Source organism: Paroedura picta, chromosome 16 (genome assembly GCF_049243985.1).
Source record: "Paroedura picta isolate Pp20150507F chromosome 16, Ppicta_v3.0, whole genome shotgun sequence".
Taxonomy (NCBI): Eukaryota; Metazoa; Chordata; class Lepidosauria; order Squamata; family Gekkonidae; genus Paroedura; species Paroedura picta.
In genome coordinates, this window is record NC_135384.1 from 10953559 (window position 1) to 10978560 (window position 25002).

The 25002-nt window shown below is 49.6% G+C and overlaps 1 protein-coding gene across 4 annotated transcripts in view; it reads left to right on the forward strand.

Moving 5' to 3' along the window:
• Positions 1 to 15488, forward strand: part of LOC143826688 (von Willebrand factor A domain-containing protein 5A-like) — a 38149-nt gene extending 22661 nt beyond the window's left edge. For 2 of the 4 annotated variants that reach the window (XM_077315580.1, XM_077315581.1), the window contains exons 3-20: positions 518 to 720; positions 1799 to 2021; positions 2433 to 2605; positions 2974 to 3088; positions 3244 to 3422; positions 3696 to 3784; positions 5030 to 5174; positions 5897 to 5976; positions 7058 to 7172; positions 7393 to 7557; positions 7702 to 7805; positions 8628 to 8833; positions 10486 to 10587; positions 11552 to 11587; positions 12766 to 12801; positions 13762 to 13916; positions 14579 to 14702; positions 15016 to 15488. In XM_077315580.1, the coding sequence (XP_077171695.1) occupies positions 518 to 720; positions 1799 to 2021; positions 2433 to 2605; positions 2974 to 3088; positions 3244 to 3422; positions 3696 to 3784; positions 5030 to 5174; positions 5897 to 5976; positions 7058 to 7172; positions 7393 to 7557; positions 7702 to 7805; positions 8628 to 8833; positions 10486 to 10587; positions 11552 to 11587; positions 12766 to 12801; positions 13762 to 13916; positions 14579 to 14702; positions 15016 to 15095 (2330 nt within the window). In that variant the 3' untranslated portion in view covers positions 15096 to 15488. The remainder of the gene's footprint in view (positions 1 to 517; positions 721 to 1798; positions 2022 to 2432; positions 2606 to 2973; positions 3089 to 3243; positions 3423 to 3695; positions 3785 to 5029; positions 5175 to 5896; positions 5977 to 7057; positions 7173 to 7392; positions 7558 to 7701; positions 7806 to 8627; positions 8834 to 10485; positions 10588 to 11551; positions 11588 to 12765; positions 12802 to 13761; positions 13917 to 14578; positions 14703 to 15015) is intronic. The other 2 variants (XM_077315576.1, XM_077315577.1) reach the window with 2 other exon arrangements.
• The last annotated feature ends 9514 nt before the right edge of the window (positions 15489 to 25002 follow it).

Genomic DNA, 25002 nt, shown 5'->3' on the forward strand with positions numbered 1-25002 from the left:
TTTAATATATTTTTCAATTTGTTAAACATGTATCGGGTGATATCACCATATGTGGTCATGTCGACCCCCCTAAAATGGTCAATGAGAGGCCTGGAGGGGGTGGAAAGGGGAAGGGTCGCAGGTGGGCATGTCCACAGCTCTGCTTCTCAACCATATGTTCTATGATTGCGCCACTTCTAGGGTTTCTTGAAGCCTGAAAAATGTTTTACGGGGTTCTCAATGGTAAAAAACTTGAGAAAGGCTGCTTTAAAGCATATAATAGTAACATTTTACATGACACCAAAAATGCAGATCAGTTGTAGAGCTGACATTTTTTTTCTACTCACTTTTGGGAAGAATCTAACTGGCCATCTTGGTATGAAGGAAGCAGAGCTGACTTTCCCGTCTGCTGGGAATGGTTCCCTCCATCTTGCGCTGCTTAGCTGCCAACTCCGGGCTCAAAGTCTTCTACTGTGGCCCAGGCCAGGTCTTGAGTTGACCCTGTTGACCTAACTTGTTCCCTGTTCCCTTGCCCCAGTGCCCTTGCAAAGCATCTCCGTGGACGTGGTGGTCCGTGGCTTCGTGGCCGACGTAGCATCTGAGCTTTGGTACAAAAACGAAGAGAATAACCCCGTGGAAGCAACCTTCGTCTTCCCTCTGGACGATGAAGCTGCCGTCTACGCTTTCGAGGGCCTGATTGGTGGGACGCGGATTGAGGCCCAGATCCGAGAGAAAAAAGAGGTGACCTTTGGGGGGGGGGATGGCCTTTGAGGCTGAGTTTCAGAGGGGAACTGGAGACTTCTCTTAAGTAGGATCAGTTCCCCAATCCAGACCTTGGGTCAGTTGAAAGGGGGAAAGGTGAAAGGTGAATGAACAACAGCATAGCCATGTCTGTGGAGGCCACGTAAAGAACAGAGGGGGGTGTTTGAACTCCAATTCCCTTATCTGTGCTTTCAGCAGGAGTCTACAGAAGTCTGCATTCCTCCCCTCATAGGGCAGGCTAGCCTTTTAACCTGTATCCTGATTCCTTAGACCAGCCTTCCTCAACTTTCTTACCATTGAGCAACCCCTGAAACAGTCTGCAGGCTTCGAGAAACCCAGAAGAGCCACGTTCATGCAGAATATGGTCGGGAAGCAGAGATGGGTTCATGCCCACCTGTGGCCCCTCCCCTTCCCACCTCCCGCAGGCATATCATTGATCATGGGCGGGGGGCAGGTTGACATGACCATATAGGGTCATATCACTCAATACAGGTTTAACAGATTTCAAAATATATAAACCAAATTAACTCCCACCCATTTGGGAAACCCTTCCAGGGCTGTCAAGAAACCCCGGGGTTTCAAGAAACCCTCATTACGAAAGGTTACCTTTAGACTATAGTTAGTAAGCAGCAATTTGCATTCCCTATGGACAGCATATTCACCAATATAATAGTTTACCATATTTCCGTCAAGTGAATCATAGAATCCTAGAGTTGGAAGGGGCCATACAGGCCATCTAGTCCAACCCCCTGCTCAACGCAGGATCAGCCCTAAGCATCCTAAAGTGGCGAGCAGCTTGCTTTATCAACATATTTATTTTTATAATCTGGCATTCCCAGTTGGTTCAGGACCGGTAGCATCAAAAAATATAGAAAGTAATATGCTTTACATAATTAAAATGGTTACTATAAGGGGGTGGGGCTAACTTATATTGGGCGGAGTGGTGCCTGGTGGGTGGGATTCTCGGGCAGGAGGCCCGCATTTCCTCGCTGATAATTTCCTGGCCTCGGCTACGTGTGCACCCAGCGCCCCAATGCTCCCTCCTTTCCCGACACAGGCCCAGCAGGAATACGAGGATGCCCTGAGCGAAGGACGACAAGCCTTCCTGCTCGAGAGGGAGGCCAACACCAGCGACATTTTCACCTGCAGCCTGGGAAACCTTCCTCCCAACGGGGAGGCCACGCTGAAGCTGCGCTACGTCCAGGCCTTGGCCCCGGAGCCCGACGGGGCCGTCCGCTTCGTCCTGCCTGCGGTGCTCAACCCTCGCTACGTCCCCCGTGGTAGGTGTCCCTCTTCAAAAAAATGACTGGCCAGAAAGCTAGAAAGAGTGTGGTTAATATTTTATTAACCATCAGGGAGGTTATGAACATCCCAGCAAGTCTGACGCTTTTAACAAATGCATCAATGATTAAAATGTGGGGTTTGGTGCCAGAGGCTGTAATGATGGCCACGGGAATAAACTGGGAAGGTCTCAGTCTCTATGCCCTGTTGTTGGTCATCTGGAGGAGCTGCATGGTTTTGACATCAGGGGAAGGCCTTAGCCTTGGTCACTATGCTATGTGCCCTCATCTGCCGTAACCCGATTTCTTCTCCCTCTGATACGAGAGAGTGCAAACAGTTCTACTGGTGAATTAAGACAGGATCTTCCCAATCTGATCCATAACGGTGTCCTGGCCTATGTCTTTCTGTAGGGTCAGAAGGGGGCACAGTCACCCAAAAGATACCACGAGTGGCCAGGGGAGAGCTTCCCTATACCCTCAGCCTCTGTGCCACTCTGGAGTCTTCCCATGGCGTCAACCGGGTGGAATCGAAATGCACCCTGGAGCCCCTTCGCTACACAGCGGAAGACCGGACGGCTGCCCAGGTGAGGAACTTTATGGTTTGTGCTATTGGTTGTTTCTGGAGGAGGGCTCTTCCTCTCTCCCTCCCCCCCCCCACAGAAAACTCTTGTAAGCTGTGCCCCAAATGGTTTCTGTTCATGCATAAATAACCTACATTTCAGCTCAGTGGTTCATAGGGACATGCCACAACAGCTACGGTCTAGATCAGCCATTCTCAACATGGCCCCCTGGGGGGTCCTGGCACATTTGAAGGGGACCATCAAATGGAAAATGTGAGAAGGGGGGTCCAAAGGGTTTAGGGAAGGGTCGCTTGGGAACTGAACTGATGAAATACCCATGATGCATGATGTCATTAATTGTTCATCTTATATCTTGTTTTTCCCTCCCAAAGGTCTCCTTGGCTGAAGGACACCAATTTGACCGCGATGTGGAGCTGCTGATTTATTATGAGGAAGTTCACAAGCCCAGTGCAGTCCTAGAGGCTGGGAAGCCTGGAGCTGAGTCAGGTAGGCAAGCTGTGGAGGGGGGCTGAAGTGCAGGGGATTCTGGGAGATTCATTTGACCTGGGTATGGATAGATGGTGTAATACTTGGTGAAGAGTATGGGTCACTTACTTGGATGGAAATACCTGTTGAATCGCCTTTCTTCCTGTGCAAAACAGGCACCCTGATGGGGGACCCAGCTCTCCTGGTGACCCTGTACCCCAGCTTGAAAAGTGCCCCGAAGCCCAGCCTGAGTGCCACTGGGGAATTCCTCTTCCTGCTGGATCGCTCTGGCAGCATGGAATGCAGCTCTGATTCCAACAATCCTAATGCACCCCAACGGATTCAGAGTGCCAAGGTAATACGAAGAAGTTGCATGCTGCAGCTTCTGAAATAGGGTAGGTGATGGGGAGGCCGAGCAAGGAGAAAGAGCAGGGAACATGAGCAGAAACAGTCTGTGCGGTCATGGAGAATGTTAGGTGATGTGGAAGCAGACTGAGAAGAATGCCGGAAACGGGTTGTATAGGGAGGAAGTGAAGTAGGCAAGCAGACTGGAAGGACTCTGGAAGGACAGACATAATGTCCAAGGGGCATTTATGATGGCTGTAACTTTTCTCTCCCCCTGCCCCAGGAGACCCTGATTCTTCTCCTGAAGAGTCTCCCTCTTGGATGCTTGTTCAACATTTATGGCTTTGGATCCACCCATGACTCCTTTTACCCGTAAGTGGCGGAACATGGCATGCTTGTCAGCCCCTTTCATTCCTTGTCCTTCCTCTTTCCCCTAATGCTGTCTGGGCTTTCTGAATCTATGGGGAAGGAAGAAGAAGAAAGGTAACACTGGTTCATTGCAAGCCTTGATCTGCTGCGGTCAACAACAAAAAACTGTAGTCATTCCCTTTGGAGTCCTTGCTTTGGGTGCCCCTGCTGTTTGAGGGTTTGTGTCTTTCTGGGTTTTCTTGCCCACACACCTGCTTCTTTTGGAAGGGGACATCTTGGACTCCAGAAACTCTCTTGACCTTTCCCATTACCATTTGTTTTCCCATTCCTGTTTTTGCATTTCTAGCCCAAGGGCTTTTTTTTTTTTTTTTACTAAGCATTTGTAATATTTTCAAATATACAAAATAGCTACAGAAATATAAAGGATTATATATAGCAATATTTGGTGCACATTATAATTGACAGATGAACAGTATATCTTACCCCATCTAACTCCCTGGACTAAATTAGTTTCAGATAATCAGTTGCACTCTCAATAGTCTTCGCTTATTAAAGTCCAATCCCTAAATGATGTTACTTTATTTTTCCACAAATCCTTTTTTAGAAAAACAAAAACCCATAACTTAGTAAATGTGTAATATCTCTACATTTTATGTAAGCACGAATAAAGTAAGAAAGAAATTTGTCTAATGGCCTTCTGTTTACCATATGAGTCAATTTCACCATGGCTGTTAGATTAGTCAATTTCACTACCACTTTTAGATTAGTCAATTTCACCATGGCTGCTAGATGAGTCAATTTCACTACCAGTTTTAGATGAGTCAATTTCACCATGGCTGTTAGATTAGTCAATTTCACTACCACTTTTAGATTAGTCAATTTCACCATGGCTGCTAGATGAGTCAATTTCACTACCAGTTTTAGATTAGTCAATTTCTCCAACCAAGGGTCTACTCCAGGCAGCTCTATTTGCTTCCATCTTGATGTGACAATCTGGCTGCAACCATAACCCAGTGGCTTTCTTGTTCTCTGCTGGGCAGCCGTACCCTTCCTCGGTATAGTTAATACCTCCTCTTTGGAAGCAACTTGTCACTTGAATTTGAGTGAGTGAGGATATCTACTGGGCTAGAATGCTGGAGAAGAAAAGGATTTGTAGATGCTTGGGTCAGCGCGGGATGTGGATAATGTGGTTAAAAATAATCAGAAATAGGTGCTTGACTTTCTGGAATTGTCTTACACCCTCTTCAGGGAGAGTGTAGAGTACACCCAGCAGACCATGTCGGAGTCTCTCCAGCGTGTCAAGGACCTAACCGCTGACTTGGGAGGCACAGAAATTCTGGAGCCTCTGAAGGCCATTTACGGGCAGCCTGGCCGAGAAGGACATCCTCGTCAGGTACCAAGAAATCCACTGGGAGCTCATTTCCTTCTGTACGATAGCTACAGTGTGTGTTTGTTGGCTTGCTTTGGCCGGCAAGTTGCTGCTAACCTGTTGGCACCCCATGTGGTGGTCAAGGCCGGGGACATTTACAGGCTGTTTGCCATTGCCGGCCTCTTTGTAAACACCTGTTATTTATCAGTGGTCTCCCATCAAAACACTGATGAGGGCTGACCCTGCTTAGCTTCTGAGATTTGACAAGATCAGGCTAGCCTGGCCCGTCCAGGTCAGGACAGTGACAGGGTCCCAAAGGCCCTTATTATTTAAATTTGCCCTTACCGACATAGAAGTGAGTGCTCTACCCCTCCTAATTGTAAGCCTTCTTGGTATCACCTCACATTGCCTTTAGAACCAGATGCTTCTCTGCTCTGGTTTCTGCACCCTGTGGTGGTGCTGCTGGGAAATGTTCAGTGGGGTAACATTCATTCCATGGGCTGGGCTATTGGTGCCATGTTGCTCAAACAGAACTTTAAAAGAAGGAGAATTCCAGGGGCAGCTTCTTGAGTATTTTTACGCATTCTCCAGCTTGAAAATCATTGGAATAACAGACAGCTTCAGGCACTGGAATCACTTGTCCCTTTGAAAGGCTCCACTGGATACCAGAGAGGATGAATAAAACCTTCTCTGTGCTCAGGGATCTCCATAGGTCCCAATTCCCCATTCTTCTCTTTCTCTTTCAGCTGTTTGTGTTTACGGACGGAGAGGTATTTAACACCGATGAAGTCATTGCAGAAGTCCAGCGTCACAGCAGTTCCCACAGGTTGTAGCCTGGAACAAGGGATCAAGCCCTCTTTTCTCCTTGTATCCTCCTTCATATCACCTTCTCTGCCCTAGTCTCCTCTCTCCTTCCCTCCATTTTTTTTTCCGTTTAGTTCTGGCTTTGTTCCGGTTTCTGTTGTATGACTTTTATGGGTCTTTATGTCCTTGTATTGTTTTAATGATGAGCTTCTTGTGGCACAGGGTGGTAAGGCAGCAGACATTCAGTCTGAAAGCTCTGCCCATGAGTCTGGGAGTTCGATCCCAGCAGTCGGCTCAAGGTTGACTCAGCCTTCCATCCTTCCGAGGTCGGTAAAATGAGTACCCAGCTTGCTGCGGGGTAAACGGTAATGACTGGGAAAAGGAATGGCAAACCACACCGTATTGAGTCTGCCATGAAAACGCTAGAGGGCATCACCCCAAGGGTCAGACATGACCCGGTGCTTGCACAGGGGATACCTTTACCTTTACCTTTTTATTGTTTTAATGGGGTTTTATTGGGTGGTTAGCAGGCACATTTTATAACCCGCCACGAGCCGGTCTCGGGAGTCGTGGGGAAAAAATACATAAATAAATAAATAATAATAATAATTTATAAGGAACAAGCAAAATCAGACTGTCTGCAAGCTTGTGGAGCCTGATATAGAGCGAAGGTTAAAATAATGGGGGAGTGGGCGTGCTTTAGTCCTCCTGTTGCCCCTTATTTCAGTTCATGGTTGCCATCCAGCTGGAGTTCTGGAGAACTCACAAGCTTGCACACTGTTCTGTGTGACTGTAAGGCAACCATATCAGAGTCCAGTAGCAACTTGTAAGGCGAACAACGATTTATTCAAGGGGTGAGATTTCGAGTGCAAGCAGAGTCTGAGGAAGAGAGCTTGCATTCCAAGGCTCAGGCCTTGAATAAATCTTTGTTGGGCTTAAAGGTGTTACTGAACTCTGATTTTGTTGTGCTACTTCAGACCAACACAGCTAACCATTTGAATCTATCCTTACATAAGTCAACCAAAGTGTATTGCACGGTTTTTGTTTATGGCTACAAAATTATTTTTAAAACCCTCGGGGATTTTTTGCATGTTTCCTTTCAGGTGCTTCTCCTTCGGCATTGGCGAAGGGGCTTCCACTGCCCTCATCAAAGGCATCGCTCGAGCAGCTGGGGGCAGTGCCGAATTCATCACGGGCAAGGAGCGGATGCAGCCCAAGGTGAGGATCCAGGAGCCTATATTTGGAAGAGAGTGCTCTGCCACTTCCACACGAGGAGGAGGGGGAGGGGGAGGTTGAGGGGGAGAGGGAGAAGGGAGAAGGGAGAAGGAGAAGGCAGTTGTCCTGGCTTCAGAAGCATACACAGCACCATTTTGATCTTATTGGCTGAGAATTCCAGCTGTCAACTTTAGACCTATGAGTGCCTATTTTCTTCCTGCAGGCCTTGCAGTCATTGAAGAAAGCCCTGCAGCCTGCAGCAACGAAGATTTCTCTGCGTTGGGACTTGCCTCCCGGTCTCGAGGCCGTGCTTGTGGGGCCCGGTCCCCAGGTCATCTTCGAAGGGCAGCGCAGCCTCATCTATGCCCAGATCCGTGGGCAGCATCAGGCAAGCAAGCTCCATCCATCCCTGTCCGTCCCCCTTGGCCCAGGGAGCCCTGGGGCCTTCTGAGGCCACCATTCTTTGGGCGTATGTATTTCCAAAATGAATCCCTCCATTCCATCTGCTCTGACAATTTCTTGTCCTCTGAAGTCCTCAGGTGCCTCTGAGGGGTCTGTCGTGCTGCAGTACGTCTTCCAAGACCAGACGTGCACAGAGACAATGAAGTTCCCCCTCCAAGCTGAGAAGCAAGACAGGTTGGACACTCTCATGCCCCCTCTCAATGACCAATGGGATGGAATTGACCTGGGGGGTGTGGGGAGAAATGTGAAGGCTTGGAGGAGGGGGACAGCTGGGGGGGTGTTCTATCACCCCTCTCCGAGGATCTTTTCTAGTGTTCATTTGTTTTAGTTTTACGTGTAATAGTAGTTTTTTGTTTTCTGATTGGTAAGTCAGATATTCTGGGGGAGGGCTGAAGACAATAACCTGTGAAATATTTTCCCTCTTTGAATGAGGGAAATGCTTTTTTAAGCACTCCACTGTGTAGTTTTCATTCTCAAGGTCCTCCTGACCTAACTGAGGAGTAGAAAATGTTTCCTCAGTGCTATCATCTGAAACTGAGGCCTGGACCAGTCCATGCATAATACATTTATCCATAAAGCTGACACCTCACAGGGTGATTGTAAGCTGCTTTGAGACTCCTTTTGTAGAGAAAAGCAGCATACAAGAACCAACTCTTCTTCTTCTTCAAATATATCAGGGCTCTCTCAGCCTCACCTCCCTAACAGGGTGTCTGTTGGGGGGAGAGAAAGGGAAGGCGACTGTAAGCCGCTTTGAGACTCCTTTGGAAAGAGAAAAGCGGCATATAAGAACCAACTCTTCTTCTTCAGTAATGTCAGGGCTCTCTCAGCCTCACCTCCCTCACAGTGGGTCTGTTGTGGGGAGAGGAAAGGGAAGGCGACTGTAAGCCGCTTTGAGACTCCTTTGGAAAGAGAAAAGCGACATATAAGAACCAACTCTTCTTCTCTTCTTATTCTACTTTGCAACAGACGCTCCGTTTCTCATCTTTCTCTCCCCAGGCTCCCTGTTCACCGCCTGGCAGCTCGAGCCCTGCTGCAGCATCTGGAGGAGGCACGAGAGAAAGACGAAGAAAAGCAGCGTCTGGCCCTGCAGACGAGCCTGAACTCCGGGGTGGTGTGTTCCCAGACGGCCTACGTGGGGGTGAACACGGAGCTGGGCCAGCCAGTGCAAGGCCCCCTTGTCCACCGAGACATCCCCCTCGCATGTGAGTTGAAGAGCTGGGCTTGATCACAGTAGGACTCATGACCTGGACCCGGAGAATCAGAACTGACCTGACAGGTTCTCTGGTTCTGTTCAAGTCCCCATCATTATTAGCCATCAAGCTGTATTCTGCATGCAGCTCCATCGGGTCAAAAGGAAGCTAGCTCAACAGCTGCTGTATGATCTACAGCAGGGGTAGTCAACCTGTGGTCCTCCAGATGTCCATGGACTACAATTCCCATGAGCCCCTGGCAGGGGCTCATGGGAATTGTAGTCCATGGACATCTGGAGGACCACAGTTTGACTATCCATGATCTACAGCACTGTAGTTCCAATGCATGAAACTCCTTCCGACATGAGTTTTAGGCATGCTGTAAAAAGTGGGTGGCAGCCCCAGCCAGCACTGGATAAAATGAGTCCAATGGATTATATCATTGTCTCTAAAAATCTAATGCAAGTTCTGAGGTCATTTGAGGTTTCATCCTTCTATCACAGTGATCATTTCCCCTTAGTAATATTCTGGACCCTTCCATTGAATCGGCTCCGGTTAACCCAGCACTTTGAGGGTCTTGTAGCTGACGAGAACTGCCTACCAAGAATCAAATGGGACATCAAGACAAAATGATTAATGATCTGCTTAGCCTAACATCCTTTATTAACAAAACAAAAGAATTTCTTTCTAACTCCGACAGCACCTCCATTCTAAAAAGGCATGGGTTTTATGCATGCTGTTAAAAGTGGGTGGCAGCCCCAGCTAGCACTGGAAGGGCGGCCAATCAGGAGAGGCAATCCACTAAGGAAATGGGTTAGAGACCTTCATAGCTGATGGTCCTACCTGTGGCTAAATGGAATGTCCATGTTCCGGGGGAGCATATATCTGCATGCTGGAGCCTCAGCGCAAGTGGTGGAGCACTCTCCCCTTCCAGCCAGCCCAGTTTGTGCTTCCTGGAGAAAGCTATCCATCAAGGGTTGGAGACCAAACGTCGTACGAGATGACCTTCACTTGATCCACTCAACGAATTTGTATGTTTTTTCTCCAATCAATGTAGAAAAGAGAACAGAAAGCCAGGCCACGAACCTTTGAAGGGGAACCATAGTCTTTAAGACAGATTCAAATGGACAGCTGTGCTGGTCTGAAGCGACAGAACAGAATTCGAGGCCGGTGGCATCTTGAAGACCAACAGAAGTTTCATTCAAGGTATAAGCGTTTGCGTGTGCACACCCACACATTTATCTGAGGAAGTGGGGATGCACACAGCTTATACCTCAACTAAAACCTGGTCGCTCTCCAAGGTGCTGCAGGACTCCAATGTGGTTTAAGTCCTTAGAACAGGGGTAGTCAACCTGTGGTCCTCCAGATGTTCATGGACTACAATTCCCATGAGCCCCTACTAGCAGATGCTGGCAGGGGCTCATGGGAATTGTAGTCCATAGATATCTAGAGGGCTGCAGGTTGACTACCCCTGCCTTAGAACACTCTGCATTTTTCTGGCCCAGGATTTAGAGGGGGAGGAGAGATGCTGAACCCGCATTTGCTGTCAGGGTCCTTCCTGCTTTCCACTTAGTAGGGGGGGAGGGGAGGCAGGAAATGAATGTAAAAGATAAAAGACGGTTGCAACATTACGCCTGCTCTTTGTCTCTTCCCCCACAATTTAGACCATGCTGCTGGAATGTCATTACTTAAGAAGCGATGCAAACGTGGATCCCCAGTCATGATGGCTTGCAGTGCCCCCATGCCGGGTCTGGCGTATTATGGAGGTAACTGAAGCAGCCTCCGGGGAGGGCGGTATATAAATATAATTAATTAATTAATGATTAATTAATCACCAGAAGACCCCATTTGCGTTCTGGACCAAACATGCAGCCTCTGAGCTTTCTAGTGTTCAATATGAACATCCCTGTGTGTGATAGTGTGGGAAGGAAATAATGCCCATCAGGACTGTCACTTGCTCTCTGGAGCTGGGTTGCCCTAGAGTTGCCCATAGACAGATGCCTGGAGAACAGCCCCCCATTTTCTAGGGAGCCCCTTTTCTTCCTCGTTCTCTTTTCTAAGGATCTGGCAAATACTACCCACTGCGCTCAGTTAATCTTAGTTTTCTTTTCTTAAATATTGGTCTTGACGAGGTCTGGAAACCTGGTCATCAGAATGGAGGTTTGAAATCATTCTCAAGTTTTATATTTATATGATCTGCAGACCACTACGCTGGAAAGCCACGCCTTATGAAGCAAATCAAACTTGGAGCTCAAGGCATTTTAGCTCAATGTGCCTCCAAGCGTGTAATGCCCACGAGGAAAAGTGTTCAAGGTAACAGAAGCAGAGCAACCACCAGAGATCCCATTCAAGGGTGGCCAAATGGTGGCTCACTAGACATGCATGGACTACAGTTACCATGAGCCCCTGCCAGGTGACCAATTGGCAGGGGGCTCATGGTCATGGTAGTCCATGGACCATCTGGAGAGCCATGGTTTGTCCGCCCCAGAAATAGATGATCTGCAGACTGTCATAGGTTCAGCCACGTGTTGTGATCTAGCTGGTGTCTCTTTGAGGCTGATGATGTCGACCTTACAGTGGCCAGTCAGGGTAGATGTGCAACGGGGTGCCTCTTTCCTTGCCCCACAAAGCTAGTTATGGAACCCAAGGATGGCCATCAGCTTAATGGGAACCTTCAAAAGTAGCGAGAAAAACACAGTGGAGCTGAGTCTGTTCTTTGTGTTTTCACAGCACCAAAGGCTTGCCTGGCCCTACAGAGCGCTTCAGGTAATGTATCAAAAGGGTTTTGGTTAAGTGGGTGGGGCAGAGGAGACTGAAGGACCGACGGTCTAGCTAATGAATGGCTTTGAGTGGCCTGAGAGAAAATCAAATAGAAATCGGGCAAAGTTGATCAACACACTTTGCTCTGCAGGTACTAAATGTTGGAGATTCCTGGCTCTACAGAAGTATGGCTGGACTTGGCTAGGGCCAGGGCTCTTCTCGGCCTTGGTCCCAACCTGGTGGAATGAGCTCCTAGAAGAGCTAATGGCCCTACAGGACCTTTCGTAGTTCCACAAGGTCTGTAAAATGGAGCTCTTCTGCCAGGTCTTAGGTTGAGGCCAGAGCCAAGATCGACAGGGCTTCTCAGTCTGGGCATTTACATCTCTTCACCCCACCCCTAGGCTAGTTTGCTCAGGAGGTAGAGGGTGTTCCGGCTGCCAATCTTGGAGGATTTGTGGGGGAAGGTTATTGGGGTTTTATTGATCAATTAAGTTTTATTATGGTAAGCTGCCATGAGTCTGTGAAGAGTGGCGGGATATAAATAAATCCAAAAAATTAATAAATATATAAATGATCCATCAGCATCCGGTGAGTGTAGGGTGGCCAAAGGGGAACGAGTGAGAAATAAGGACAAGGATCACAGCACAAAGACAGAACATTGGGCAGGACAGAACTTCACCTGACTGACTTGAGATTGTAGCCATAGCTGGCTGATGCGTTCAGGTCCTCTGGTGGCATGCACAAACCCTGAGCCCAGTGAATTCCATACGTCAACCATAGGTTGCATCCAGAATTTTGTGCCCTGGAGCCTTCCAAGTTAGACAGAAGATCCTTCAGCCTTTAGGAGTCTACTTGGCCGCCAAGAGGGAAATCTCCCCAAGTCAGCAGTAAGCCATGGCAAGCTCTAGAAGCAAAAAATCTTGCAACCCAAGGCTACGTATCTCACTGGACATCCATGGACTAGTATGTCACTGGATGTCACTGGACATCCATGGACTTCAGTTACCATGAGGCCCTACCAGGTGACCCATTGGCGCCCACTCAGGGTAGATGTGCAACGAGGTACCTCTTTCGTCCCTGAAAGCTACTTATGGAAAACAAGGAGGGCCATCAGCTTACTGGGAACCTTCAAAAGGAGAGAGAAAAACACAGTGGAGCTGAGTCTATTCTTTGTGTTTTCACAGCACCAATGAATTTCACGGTCCTCCAGGATACTTCAGGTAATTTATCAGAAGGATTTTGGTTGAGTGGGTGGGGCAGAGGAGACTGAAGGACTGACGGACTAGCTAATGAACAGCTTAGAGTGGCCTGAGAGAAAATCCAATGGAAATCAGGCAATGTTGACCAACATACTTCGCTCTGCGGGTACTAAATGTTGGAGGTTCCTGGCCCTACGGAGGTATGCCTGGGCTCCCCTAGGGCCAGGGTTTCTTTGGCCCTGGCCCCGACCTGTTGGAATGAGGTCCCGGGACAGCCGAGGGCCCTGCCAGAGCTATCGCAGTTCCACGGGGCCTGTAAAACAGAGCTCTTCCGCCAGGTCCCAATTTGAGGCCAGAGCCAAGATCAACATCTCTTCACCCCACCCCTAGGTTAGTCTGCGCCAATCTAGGTTAGTCTAGGTTAGTCTGCTCCAATCTTGGAGTGTTTGTTGTGTGTGTGTGTGTGGGGGGGTGTTATTGGGGTTTTATTGATCAATGAACTTTTATTATGGTAAGCTGCCATGAGTCCGTGAAGAGTGTTGGGATAAAAATCCAAAAAATTAATAAATACATTAATAATCCATCAGCATCCAGTGAGTGTAGGGTGGCCAAAGGGGAATGAGTGAGAAATAAGGATAAGGATCACAGCACAAAGACAGAACATTGGGCAGGACAGAACTTCAACTGACTGACTTGAGATTGTAGCCATAGCTGGCTAATGCGTTCAGGTCCTCTGGTGGCATGCACAAACCCTGAGATGAGTGAATTCCATATGTCAACCATAGGTTGCATCCAGAATATTGTGCCCTGGAGCCTTCCAAGTTAGATAGAAGATCCTTCAGCCCTTAGGGGTCTACTTGGCCGCTAAGAGGGAAATCTCCCCATGTAAGCAATAAGCCATGGCAAGCTCTAGAAGCAAAAGTGTTGCAACCCAGGGCTACGTATTCCTGGCTACGTATGATTTGGTCATTCTCCTAATAGTAGACGAGGCAGAAGTCTCCCCTGCAAAAGAGGAACCCCCTCTCTTGAGGCTAGTCTCCCTGCAGAATGCTGATGGCTCGTGGGGCCTCGACTCCATCCTGGCCGGTCTGCTGGGCCTGAGTGAGGCTGAGATCAAGAGCAAGACTCCTGAGCAGGTAAGTTCCAGGGCAAGGCCAGAACCTGGTGTTTGAATCGGTGTCCGAGTGGGGAAGTGGACATTCTAGGAAGCCAGATGAAGACTGAGCATAATGTTAAAAAGGTAAAGGTAAAGGTATCCCCTGTGCAAGCACCAGGTCATGTCTGACCCTTGGGGTGACGCCCTCTAGCGTTTTCTTGGCAGACTCAATACGGGGTGGTTTGCCAGGGCCTTCCCCAGTCATTACCGTTTACCCCCCAGCAAGCTGGGTACTCATTTTACCGACCTCGGAAGGATGGAAGGCTGAGTCAACCTCGAGCCGGCTGCTGGGATTGAACTCCCAACCTCATGGGCAGACAGATTCAGACAGCATATCGCTGCCTTACCACTCTGCGCCACAAGAGGCTCTGAGCATAATGTTAAGCCTAGCCCAATTTATGACCTTCAGTTCTGATTCCAAACCTCTAGTGAAAGCAGTCGCAAGGGAAAGGGTGGAGAAGTGATGTGACCATGGTCTACTCAGTGTTCAACGATAGTTAATGCAAACCAGGGATTCATATCCTGATTTGCGCCCAGTCTGACAGCAGCTTCCTTGCTCCGGCTTGATCGTAGTTAAATTAGGCCTGCACAAGCCCTCTGAGTAGGCAGGACTCATTGTGTCTCCTTCCCCCCCCCCACTAGGTGGCCCCCAATGTGTGGGCTACTGTGCTGGCCGTCCTGTGGCTCCACTCCAAAGCTGCAGAGCAGAGGGATGAATGGGAGCTGCTGGAGGCGAAAGCGCTCAACTGGCTTCAAGCAACTGCAGGTGAGGGGTTGTGACGGAGGGAAGAAAGGATCCCGACAACAGGGCGAGAGGGATACAAGGCTGAGAGTGGAGCTACAACATTCGCCTCCAGCCCATCTCATGTCCTCATGAGGGTCCAGTTCTCCCCACAACTCCTCTCCCCACAACCTGAAATCATTGGGGGAAATAGCCCTGTGCTTACCACTCTCTCTACCCCCTTGTCTGCTGTACCCTTAGTGTCTCCACTATTGCCGGACAGCACCATTCCCCCCTCCCCAAGGGCAACGAAGTGTACACTGTATTTTCTCTGTAACCTTTCCTCTGTGTCTCGTAGGGTCTCGTGTAGCAGACTGCGTGGAGACTGGAAACTCAGTGCTGGGCAGCAGTGTGAGCCCCCAGACGTTGGGTCTCTGAGCTCCTCTGTGCTCCCTCGTGCCTTAAAACTGGAGTTCTCCTGCTTCACTCCCTCTTCGCATCCTGCCCAAGTGGAACCAGCCGCTTCCATGAGGACTGGATGGAAAGCCTTGGCCAGTCGTCCGTTCTCGTGCCTGAGGGTCTTCCTCGCCGGTGTGTTGGGGCTCTGCCATGCCCGGGAGCTGCTGCACTTTCCCCAGCTATGAAGTGCCTACTGGTCCCATGTCCTCATTCCCAGCACATACTGTGTGGCAAGCACAGGAAGGCTCTGCCCTTCATAGGCTCTGTGGTTGTAAATGCTTAGCATTAGTCTCAGATGGAGGAGAAATCTCAAAACGAACTCTAAGGCTGCTAATCGGGTGTGAGCAATAAATACGGTTTCTGGAAACGCAACTCACATCGTCATCCTCGGCCTGCAGCCAAGGCCTTCCTGGCCTTCTTCAATGGGGTGGCAGGTTTCAGTAGATGAGCGACAGGGCTGTGAGTGTCCTGCATTGTGCAGGGGGTTGGACTAGATGACCCAGGAGATCCCTTCCACGTCTGTGATTCTATGATTCTTTGTAAGAATCCAGTGTGGTGGTGCAACCATCAGGAGGGCTCTCTGTGTAGAACTTTTTGTAGGGTTGTGGGGAGGTTCAGTGGGATGCTCAGAAGACAGGAGTATTTTAGGAGTGACTTGTGATCACAGGTACATTCCGAGTAGAACACCCATCCACCATTCAGTGTAGTAATGCAAGTAAGCTTTCAGAAATAGGTCTGTGTAATTTCTGTGGGTTTGGTGGGGCAGAACCACACCATGAAAAGTTAAGCCTTCAGCATCACCCTTGGCAGCTTGGGGGCGAATCGCCTCTCCTCGGGCCAGAGGCAGGAGGGTCTCGGCAAGCCCTTCAGCTTCAATGGCCTGGGGATTTGGACCCTGATCAATGTGTTTCTCCTTGGGGTCAGTTACATGGGCCCTACATACATCTCCCTCTATATCTTACTCTCTCCGCGGCAAGCATCGGACATGGATCGGCGGCAGGACGGACACAAACCGAACCTCGAAATGTAGGCATATAAGTGTGTGTTTCCTTAGGAGCACATATATTTAATGTACAGTATCTGTCCTTAAGACGCCTTTAACTGAAGGTAAAATAAAATGGATGGATCATTCGCGGCTGGGGGTGGAGAGTTAAGCATTAACAGAAACCTGTTGCTTGGGAGAACTTCCTACTAATGTCCACCTGGTGGAGCTCTGTACTCACTGAAAGCCCCAGCAGTATTTTTAAAGCCAGCAGGATAAGGGTTCCCCCCCCCCCTGTTGGTTTATGCCTCTGGTTATAGACCACCCATGCAAACCGGCCCTCCTGTGGTCTGACTGCACAACAAGAACTTCCCAAGTTTGCTACTGTAACTATGCAGCAATGGGCTTTGCGTGGCATAGAGGTAAATAACATCACGCTGCTATTAAAAGGGCAGCTAGAGAGACCCGTTGAAAAGCTGGCAGTCCTAACAACACTGCACTTGAATTCCAAGCACAGACCTCACAGCTAGGGCTCCTTCCTGCTTGAAGTCAACTTCCAGCTATGAAAATCTTCCAGAGAAGGAGGAGGAGGAGAAGAAGAAGAAGAAGAAGAGTTGGTTCTTATATGCCACTTTTCTCTACCCGAAGGAGGCTCAAAGTGGCTTACAGTTGCCTTCCCATTCCTCTCCCCACAACAGACACCCTGTGGGGTGGGTGAGGCTGGGAGAGCCCTGAGATCACTGCTCAGTCAGAACAGTTTTATCAGTGCTGTGGGGAGCCCAAGGTCACCCAGCTGGCTGCATGTGGGGGAGTGCAGAATCGAACCCAGCATGCCGGATTAGAAGTCCGCACTCCCAACCACTACACCAAAACTGCACATGAAGTCCCTATTAAAAGAGAAGGAATTGGGGGCAGGGGGGGTCCTTATACTCAGAATGTGGAGGCAGGAAGAAGTTCCTTGCATCCATTTGGAGAAACTGCGCCGTCCTTTACAGCGTGTGGCTCGCCCGTTCAATTTTTCTTGGCGCATCCTTTGCCCTCCCTTGGCATGAAAAGTGACACGACCAGCTTCTAGAGACTTAAAAGCGGACATTGTCCCTATTTTTTTGTTCTCTTTTCCTCCCTGCTCAGGATGCCAATTTTCCTCCAGGCCTTTAAAAATGTTTTGTTCCGTGTCGTGTACGTCAAAGCCTTTGCACGCCTTGTTAAAAGCGTCCCTTGATTTCTGCCATTTAATAAAAATTGTGATGATAAATACTTGGCATGACAGCCCAGCTGGTAGGCGTGTTTTGGGTGCCATCAATTTGCTGCCAACCTACGGCAGCCCTGTCAGTTAATGGCCTCCAAAATGTCCTATCAGATCCTGCGTAGACCTTCCCAGATGCCAGCCTTCCACTCTTACGGTTGTCACCGTATTAGATTTCGGCCTGATTTAACTTGACACAAGTCACATCCAACATGGCTGGTTCAGGCTTGTAAATGGCCCCTTGCCTCATCACCTAGGGCAGCCTGTCTCACCTTTTTTGTTCTTGAGAAACCCCAGAAACATTCTTCAGGCTTCCAGAAATCCCAGAAGTGGCCCAGTCGTGCAGAATATGGTTGGGAAGCAGAGCTGGTACACATCTAACCCAGGGTCTCTCCCCTTCCCACCCATTCCAGGCCCATCGCTGGCTATTTTGAGGGGGTGGGCAAGTTGACATGACCCTAAATGGCGATAGCACCCGATCAATGTCAAACAAAATTTTTGAAAAAATAAAAAATTAATTAACTCCCACCCAATCGGGAAACCCTTCCAGGGCTGTCAAGAAACCCCCGGGTTTCCCGAAATCCTGATTGAGAAAGCTTGGACTAGGGTGACCAGGCGTTGCCTTCTTATGTTAAGGGATTATTTTTCAAGCCACCCATGTGCCAAAAGCAAGTCACCTTTCCACGTGGGCAGGTAAGCGGAGGGAACTTGGAACTCTCTTCTGTAGCTTGGCTTGTTTGTATTGCACCTAACCATGATGTTATCATTCCACAGCCAGGCTGGTTACAAGAATAAGTCATACTCTATTTATTTTTGTTTTTTAAAGGAGACAGGGCCCACGGTCCGTTGTCTCACAGGCACACAAATCACGGCACCTCGATGCCTTTCTCCTTCTTTGTGATTTACAATTATTTTTACCCCATTTTTTCCTCCCTGATGGGGATCCAAAGCAGTTTACACCAGCCCTCTCCCTCCATTTTTCCCCCCTTACACGAATAACCCTGCAAGGTAGCTCAGGCTGAGAGAGACTGACAGTCCAAAGGTTCCCGGTTGAGCTTCCATGACAATTCGAACCTGGTTCTTACAGGTCTAATCCTGACACTCTTAACCACTGCACCACACCAGTGGAGCAGGTTGACCTTGTAATGCATTATTCCCTTCGCAGCCTTCTCCCCGGCACCATCTCCTAATCTGTTTAATTGCAGACGTAGGATTTCTATCGAAATACTTTCCATTTCTCTCACTGCGTGTCAGATTCATCCTGGTTTTTCATCCCAGATTGTCCGTGAAGATGATGAGGGGTGCTGTTGCCACCTCTCCGCCTACTGTATTCTAACAGCTGAAGTGAAAGTTGCGAGGTTTCTTCACCACCATCCCCTCCGGCCACCAGTTGCCAGCTCCAAACTGGAGACTCCTGGAGATTTTGAGATGGAGCCTAGAGAGGGTAAGAACCTCAGTGGCGTACAAGGCCATAGAGTCCATCCTCCAGAGTGTCCATTTTCTCTGAGGGAACTGATCTCTAGTGTGGAGATGAGTTGAAATTCCGGGAGATCACCAGGCCCCACCTGGAGGCTGGCCTCCCTACCTGTGTTACATTACAGTAGCTCCTTTCAAAGGGCATTTCTCCGGCAACTTAGGGCTGAGAGCCAGCTTGGTGTGGTTAAGAACGGCAGCCTCTAATCTGGAGAACCCAGTTCGATTCCCCACTGTTTCTCCACACGCAGCCAGCTGGGTAACCTCGGGCCAGTCACAGTTCTCTCGGAACTCCCTAAGCCTCACCTACCTCATAGGATGTCTGTTGTGGGGACAGGAAGGGAAGGGGACTGTAAGCCGCTTTGAGACTCCTTCGGGTAGAGAAAAGGGGCATATAAGAACCAACTCTTCTTCTTCAGTAATATCAGGGCTGTCTCAGCCTCACCTACTTCATAGGGTGTCTGTTGTGGGGAGAGGAAAGGGAAGGCGAATGGAAGCCATTTTGAGACTCCTTCGGGGAGGAAAAAGTGGCATATAAGAACCAACTCTTCTTCTTCTTCTTCTTCAGTGGTATCAGGGCTCTTTCAGCCTCACCTCCCTCACAGGGTGTCTTGTGGGGAGAGGAAAGGGAAGGCGAATGGAAGCTGTTTTGAGACTCCTTCGAGGAGAGAAAAGTAGCATATAAGAACCAACTCTTCTTCTTCTTCTTCTTCTTCTTCTTCTTCTTCTTCAGTGGTATCATGGCTCCCTCAGCCTCCCCTCCCTCACAGGGTGTCTGTTGTGGGGAGAGGAAGGGTAGGCAATTGTAAGCCACTTTGAGACTCCTCCGGATAGTAAGAAGGAGGATGCAAAAAAATCCTTCTTCTTTCTGACTACCGGCTCCTGCATCACCTCTGCTGTGATGGTATGAAGTGAGAAATGGATAGCAGACACCGCCTGACTCCCAGCTGACCTGGGCCGGAGAGCAAAGAGGTTGAACGGGGCCCGTCCGAGTTCCTCGCCTGCATGACCAAGGATTGTTGATCTTGGCCACCCTCTCTGGGATCCCTCCACTGTGTAAACAGCTCTGTTTGATGTGATTAGTTGCCACACATGAAAAACTCTGGCTTGTGTGAGAGAACATTTGCAGCTGCGGGATCGGAACAGGAGGCAGGCGGGAGCTTACGAAACGGGGACAGTTCAGGCCCTCTGGCTTAGCAGTGGCTGACTCAATGACCTAGAACTGGGTGGCGGCAGCAGGCCGGAGTTAATTCCTCACTTCAGCAAAACCGGATGCTTTGAGCCAGTTGGGATTTTTTTTTTTTTTATCCACCTCTGGCAAACGCTTGGCAGTTGGCAGGCTCGGGAAGAAGCCGGCTGGAGAGGGGGGCTTAAGTACCCTGGCCATCTTGACCCAAATCAGAGCCACCAGCTAGCGCTACGAGGAACAATCATTGTGGCTCTCCCCCCCCCCACCCGCCCTCAGCTGCGATCCTGGGGCAGCCTGGGGGGTGCCGGGGAGCGGACTAGATCCGGCCCTGGCCTGCCGTTCCTGGCGTCCCGCCACTCGGTGCCAGCACATTTCCAGGCTGCGAGCCAGTTATTTGGGGATATGCACCCCCCCCTTTCCCCACATCGCCATGGAAACCATCCCCACAGAACCTCGGCCTGGCCGGAGTCTCTTTCTCAACTGCCCTGGGTTTGGAAGGATCCCCCTCAAGACAGGCCGTCCTTAAGAAAAGTGCCCCTTGACGCAAATCCCAATTGCCGGGGTTCCAGGGGCCAAGCCTTAGCCGAAAAAGAAAGGGTAGCCGGTGGAGGGGGTTGCTGTTGATCAAGCCTGCAAGTCCCCTGCCTTGGCAAGCCAGGCCGGGCGCACAAAGAGGGCATTGAGAAGTCTCTTACTCTCTCACACACACACATACCCCCCTCACAGCATCCAGCATTAGGTCTTTTGTTCCCTTTACTGGGAAAAGCCGCCTCACCCAGAGTTTGGCTCGGTGACCGGCCAGAGCCTCACACGGGTGGGAGGAAGCAGGGAAAGGGGGGGGGGCTCTTTGGAAGGGCAGTTGCTCATTGTTTCGGCTGCGGCCCAACACAGAGAGTCTAGCTGGGTGAAGCTTTTTCCACTCTGGCCCTGTTGGGTTTCTGCTGCACACCAGCGAAAAGCATTGGAGAGAACCTGGTGGGGGAAACAAACACACACACAGTTCTCACACTGTTCCTTGATAGAATATGCAGGCTCTCTAGCGTGCCTGATTCAAAAGCACATGAAGAGTAGCCTACAGGGGGCATCGGAGGACATATGGATTTAGCATAGTTAGATGAGGAGCTTCCTAATATTGTTCAAATACTCTCCTCCTGTGTCCAGATTTGCTCATTTGGTGACTTCCTGCTCTTTTGAGCACACTTTCCTCCCTGCTTGCCTCCAGAAAAGAAGAGCAGTTAGATCAGGGGTAGTCAAACTGTGGCCTTCCAGATGTCCATGGACTACAATTCCCATGAGCCCCTGCCAGCGAATCTGGAGGGCCGCAGTTTGACTACCCTTGATATTATTAGGACTCTGCCCCCCCCCTTTCTTCATAAAATTGTTTCTCTTCATTAAAATGTTTTATTCTTTTAAGCAGCTTGGTGATCCACTCTCTCATATATTTAAACTCTGCCAGCTCTTCCAAAGTCAGCTGAACATGCTGTTGTAGGGATGCCAGCCTCCTGGTGGGCCCTGAGGATCTTCCCAAATTACAACTAATCTCCAGACTAGAGATCAGCTTCACTGGAGAAAAACAGATGTTTTGGAGGGTGCTCTCTGTTAAATCTTTGAGTTCAGAGGTAGACAAGGACCACGGTAGTGATTTGAGCTCTTTATAGGGACCCCAGCATGGGACAAGAAGTACTGAACTGAAGCAAAGAACACCCCCACCAAAAAAAACAACAACAACAACTTATATACACAAGCAAACAATGGATCTTCCTGCCAGTGAGTGCTATTGGTCAGTTTCAATTAAAGCTGATTGGATCAGGCAGAGCAGATCTAGCCATGCATTGGCCAATTACATTGTAAGCGACGATCCTGTTCCGGACCTCAAGCTTGGTCCTCGGCAGGTCTACAGACACAACATGCTCTATGGCGGGGGTAGTCAACTTGTGGTCCTCCAGATGTCCATGGACTACAATCCCCATGAGCCCCTGCCAGCAAACGCTGGCAAGGGCTCATGGGAATTGTAGTCCATGGACATCTGGAGGGCCGCAGTTTGACTACCCCTGCCCTACTGTAAGCTGTGAGCACCTGGTAAATACAGAGGTCTAGAAAATCCTTGGAAAGAATCATCTTTTCAACCCGAGAGTCTATTATCTTGTGCCTTTTGCAACAGAACTATAAGGAAAACCCAGTACTTCTGCGATACTAACAGGAAATCCTAGTCTCGTTGTCTGCCTTTTTATTTCATCTCTACCAGGGTGGCCTAAGTGTGACTCTCCAGATATCTATGGACTACAATAACCAGAAGCCCCTGCCAGCATGGCCAAAAGACAGGGGCTCGTGGGAATTGTAGTCCATGGAGATCTGGAAAGCCACTAACATCTACCCATTCATTCTCTGCTCTGCTCACATTCCCCACAGAGAAATGGAAACACCCCATGTAGACATGACCACGCTGTATCTCTCGCTTTTGTCCTTCCCCTGCGGAGATCTGGATATAGTATCAAAGCTGGGTCTCTGGGGAACGGGTTGTTGCGAGCATACCTATTTTCATATTTGAAAGGCTAGAAGGGGGGCTGTTTCTACAAGTGGGACCCTGACAGACTTTTTTAACTGTCTCGCCCCATTCACCTCCATGTTATGATCCCTGCAAAGTCGAACAAGTTGCCAACCGCCTGGTAGAACCAGGAGATCTTCCAGAATTGCAACTGAACTCCAGACAACAAGGATCCGTCCCCGTTGAGAAAATGGATGCTTTAAAGGGTGGACTCCGTGGCATTATACCCCATTGAGGCGTCTCCCCCGCCTTCACCCCCAAACCTCCAGGGATTTTCCAGCCCAGAGTTGGCAACCCTAAGGCCTCGTGATCCCCAGCAAAGACATTTTGGTGGTCAAAAGTGGCCCCTTCCTCCCTTTTTTACCAGTGGAAGCTGATCTGCTTCCACGAGCCACCTTAATAAAGCGTGAAGTGGCTTAGAACCAAATCCATTTTAAGCTGTTTCCACGCGGCATCACTTGCCTGCCATTTCCCAGTCCCCTGCCACCCCTGCCACCAAGTGCACAGGAAACCCGGTTCTTTCTGTCCTTTTGCCCACTGGGCAACATTATCTTCTTGGAGAACCCGGGAATCATGTTCCCTCGTCCTCCCCTCTCCGTCCCGCTACCTCCTGTGCCCTCTGCAGGAGGGAAAGAGCCCGGCTGTTTCAAGCGCCAGGCCTTTCCACCTCCCTCCAGTCAGCAGATCCCCCGTTATTCCCTGGGAACAGCAGGTTCCCTCTGGAGCAAAGGAGGGATTAGTTCTCCCCATTACCCCAGTTAGGCAGTTGTGTGTTTTACGCCCGATTAATGGCCCGGTGTCTCCCACGCCCTGTTCCTGCTCCGGTGTCTCTTTAAATCATGCCTTGTTCTCCTCGCACGCTCTGCCAAGTGTCCTATTTTTAGAGACGCTCCTTGTCTCCAGTCCGATCCCCCCCCCCAGCCCGTCCTCAACTTGTTTTGCAGCTTCCCCTGCCAGATTCTCCAGGCGCGAGGAAGGGGGCAGCTCGATGCCAGCTGCTTCCCCACCCCATGCCTCTACATCCCCTCTTTCCATTTTCCCCATCAGTGGCGCTCCCACCAAAGGGCCCACCGCACCACCGTCCTGGTTTCTGCACGTGTGCCGCCATCCAGCGCCAGGCCTTGGCGTTCGTCTTTGCCGAATCTAGTCCAATCGACTCCTTCTTAGCAGCTGCGAAAACACTGCTCTCTGTCCCGGAGACGGGGTTCCACCACAAGCCGGCTATTGTTGTGTGTGCCTTTAGAGAAATGTCTCTTTTTTCTCTCTTTTTGCCTTCTGGGTGCTCCCCTTTAGAACTCAAGAAGCAAAGCGGGGGGGGGGGGGGAGCAAAGCTGAGGCCAGCTTTTCCACACTGTTCTGAAGAGCCGGGGACAAAATGTCCCAGGAAAAGAGTCCAAAACAACAAGAATCGGGGTTGAGGGGTGTGAGGAAGAAGAGCAAAGAACGCTCTGGAAACACCAGTTGAGCCAGCCGAGTCATCCTGAGGAGAACCAGGCTCTGATTCTGACACAGAAGTACAACCTTGATAGGGAGATAGGCAGGCTGAGGCAGATCTCGGGCGCCATTAAAGGGCAGCGAATTGTAAGCTATTTATTTTATTTTTGCTGCCAGCACGGTGGTGTTTGAGTTTTCTGTTTCCACTGCCAAAATACCTCAGGCCAGCCCCGTTAAAATGGCATCCTGTCAAAAGGTTGCCAACTTCCAGGTGGGGCCTAAGGATCTTCTGGAATTACAACTGATCTCCAGTCTGCAGTGATCCGCTCCCTTGCAAAAGACGGGTGCTTTGGAGCGTGGGCTCTCCAGCAATGCAATCTGCTGAGGTCCCTCTTCTGTCCAAACTCCAGGCTCCAACCCCCACATTTCCAGGCACTTCCCAATTAGGAATTGGCAACTCAGTGTTACAGGATTTTCTGCCTCATATAGGATAATGCACTTTCAATCTGCTTTGGCAGCTGGATTTTCCTGTGCGGAACTGGAAAATCTACTTCTAAAGTGCACTGAAAGTGCATTATCTATTATGTGCAGAATAGGTCCAGGAAATGCAGATTTTCTCTCTCTCTCTCTCTCTCTCTCTCTCTCTCTCTCCACACACACACACACATGCCTATGCCAGCCCAACCTGGATGGTTATCCTACTGTCAAAGAATGTGAGGCAGTTTAACTGCCTACGATGCTGGGATCAACAGGGTGACAAATAATTGGTAGAAAAGCTCTTTAACGTTGGTCACAGCTGTGTCTCTTGTAGCAAAACGTTAAGTTTCCACTGGTCTTTCGTTTTATTCCGCGATGCTCTGCATGCTCCTGGGTCAATGATAGCTGTTTCATCAACATAAATATATCCACAAAAATGGTATTTACTAAGGATTGTTTTTAATCCACAGAATTCTCCTCAGGCTCAAGGAGCTGGAACCAGGGGTAGTCAAACTGTGGCCCTCCAGATGTCCATGGACT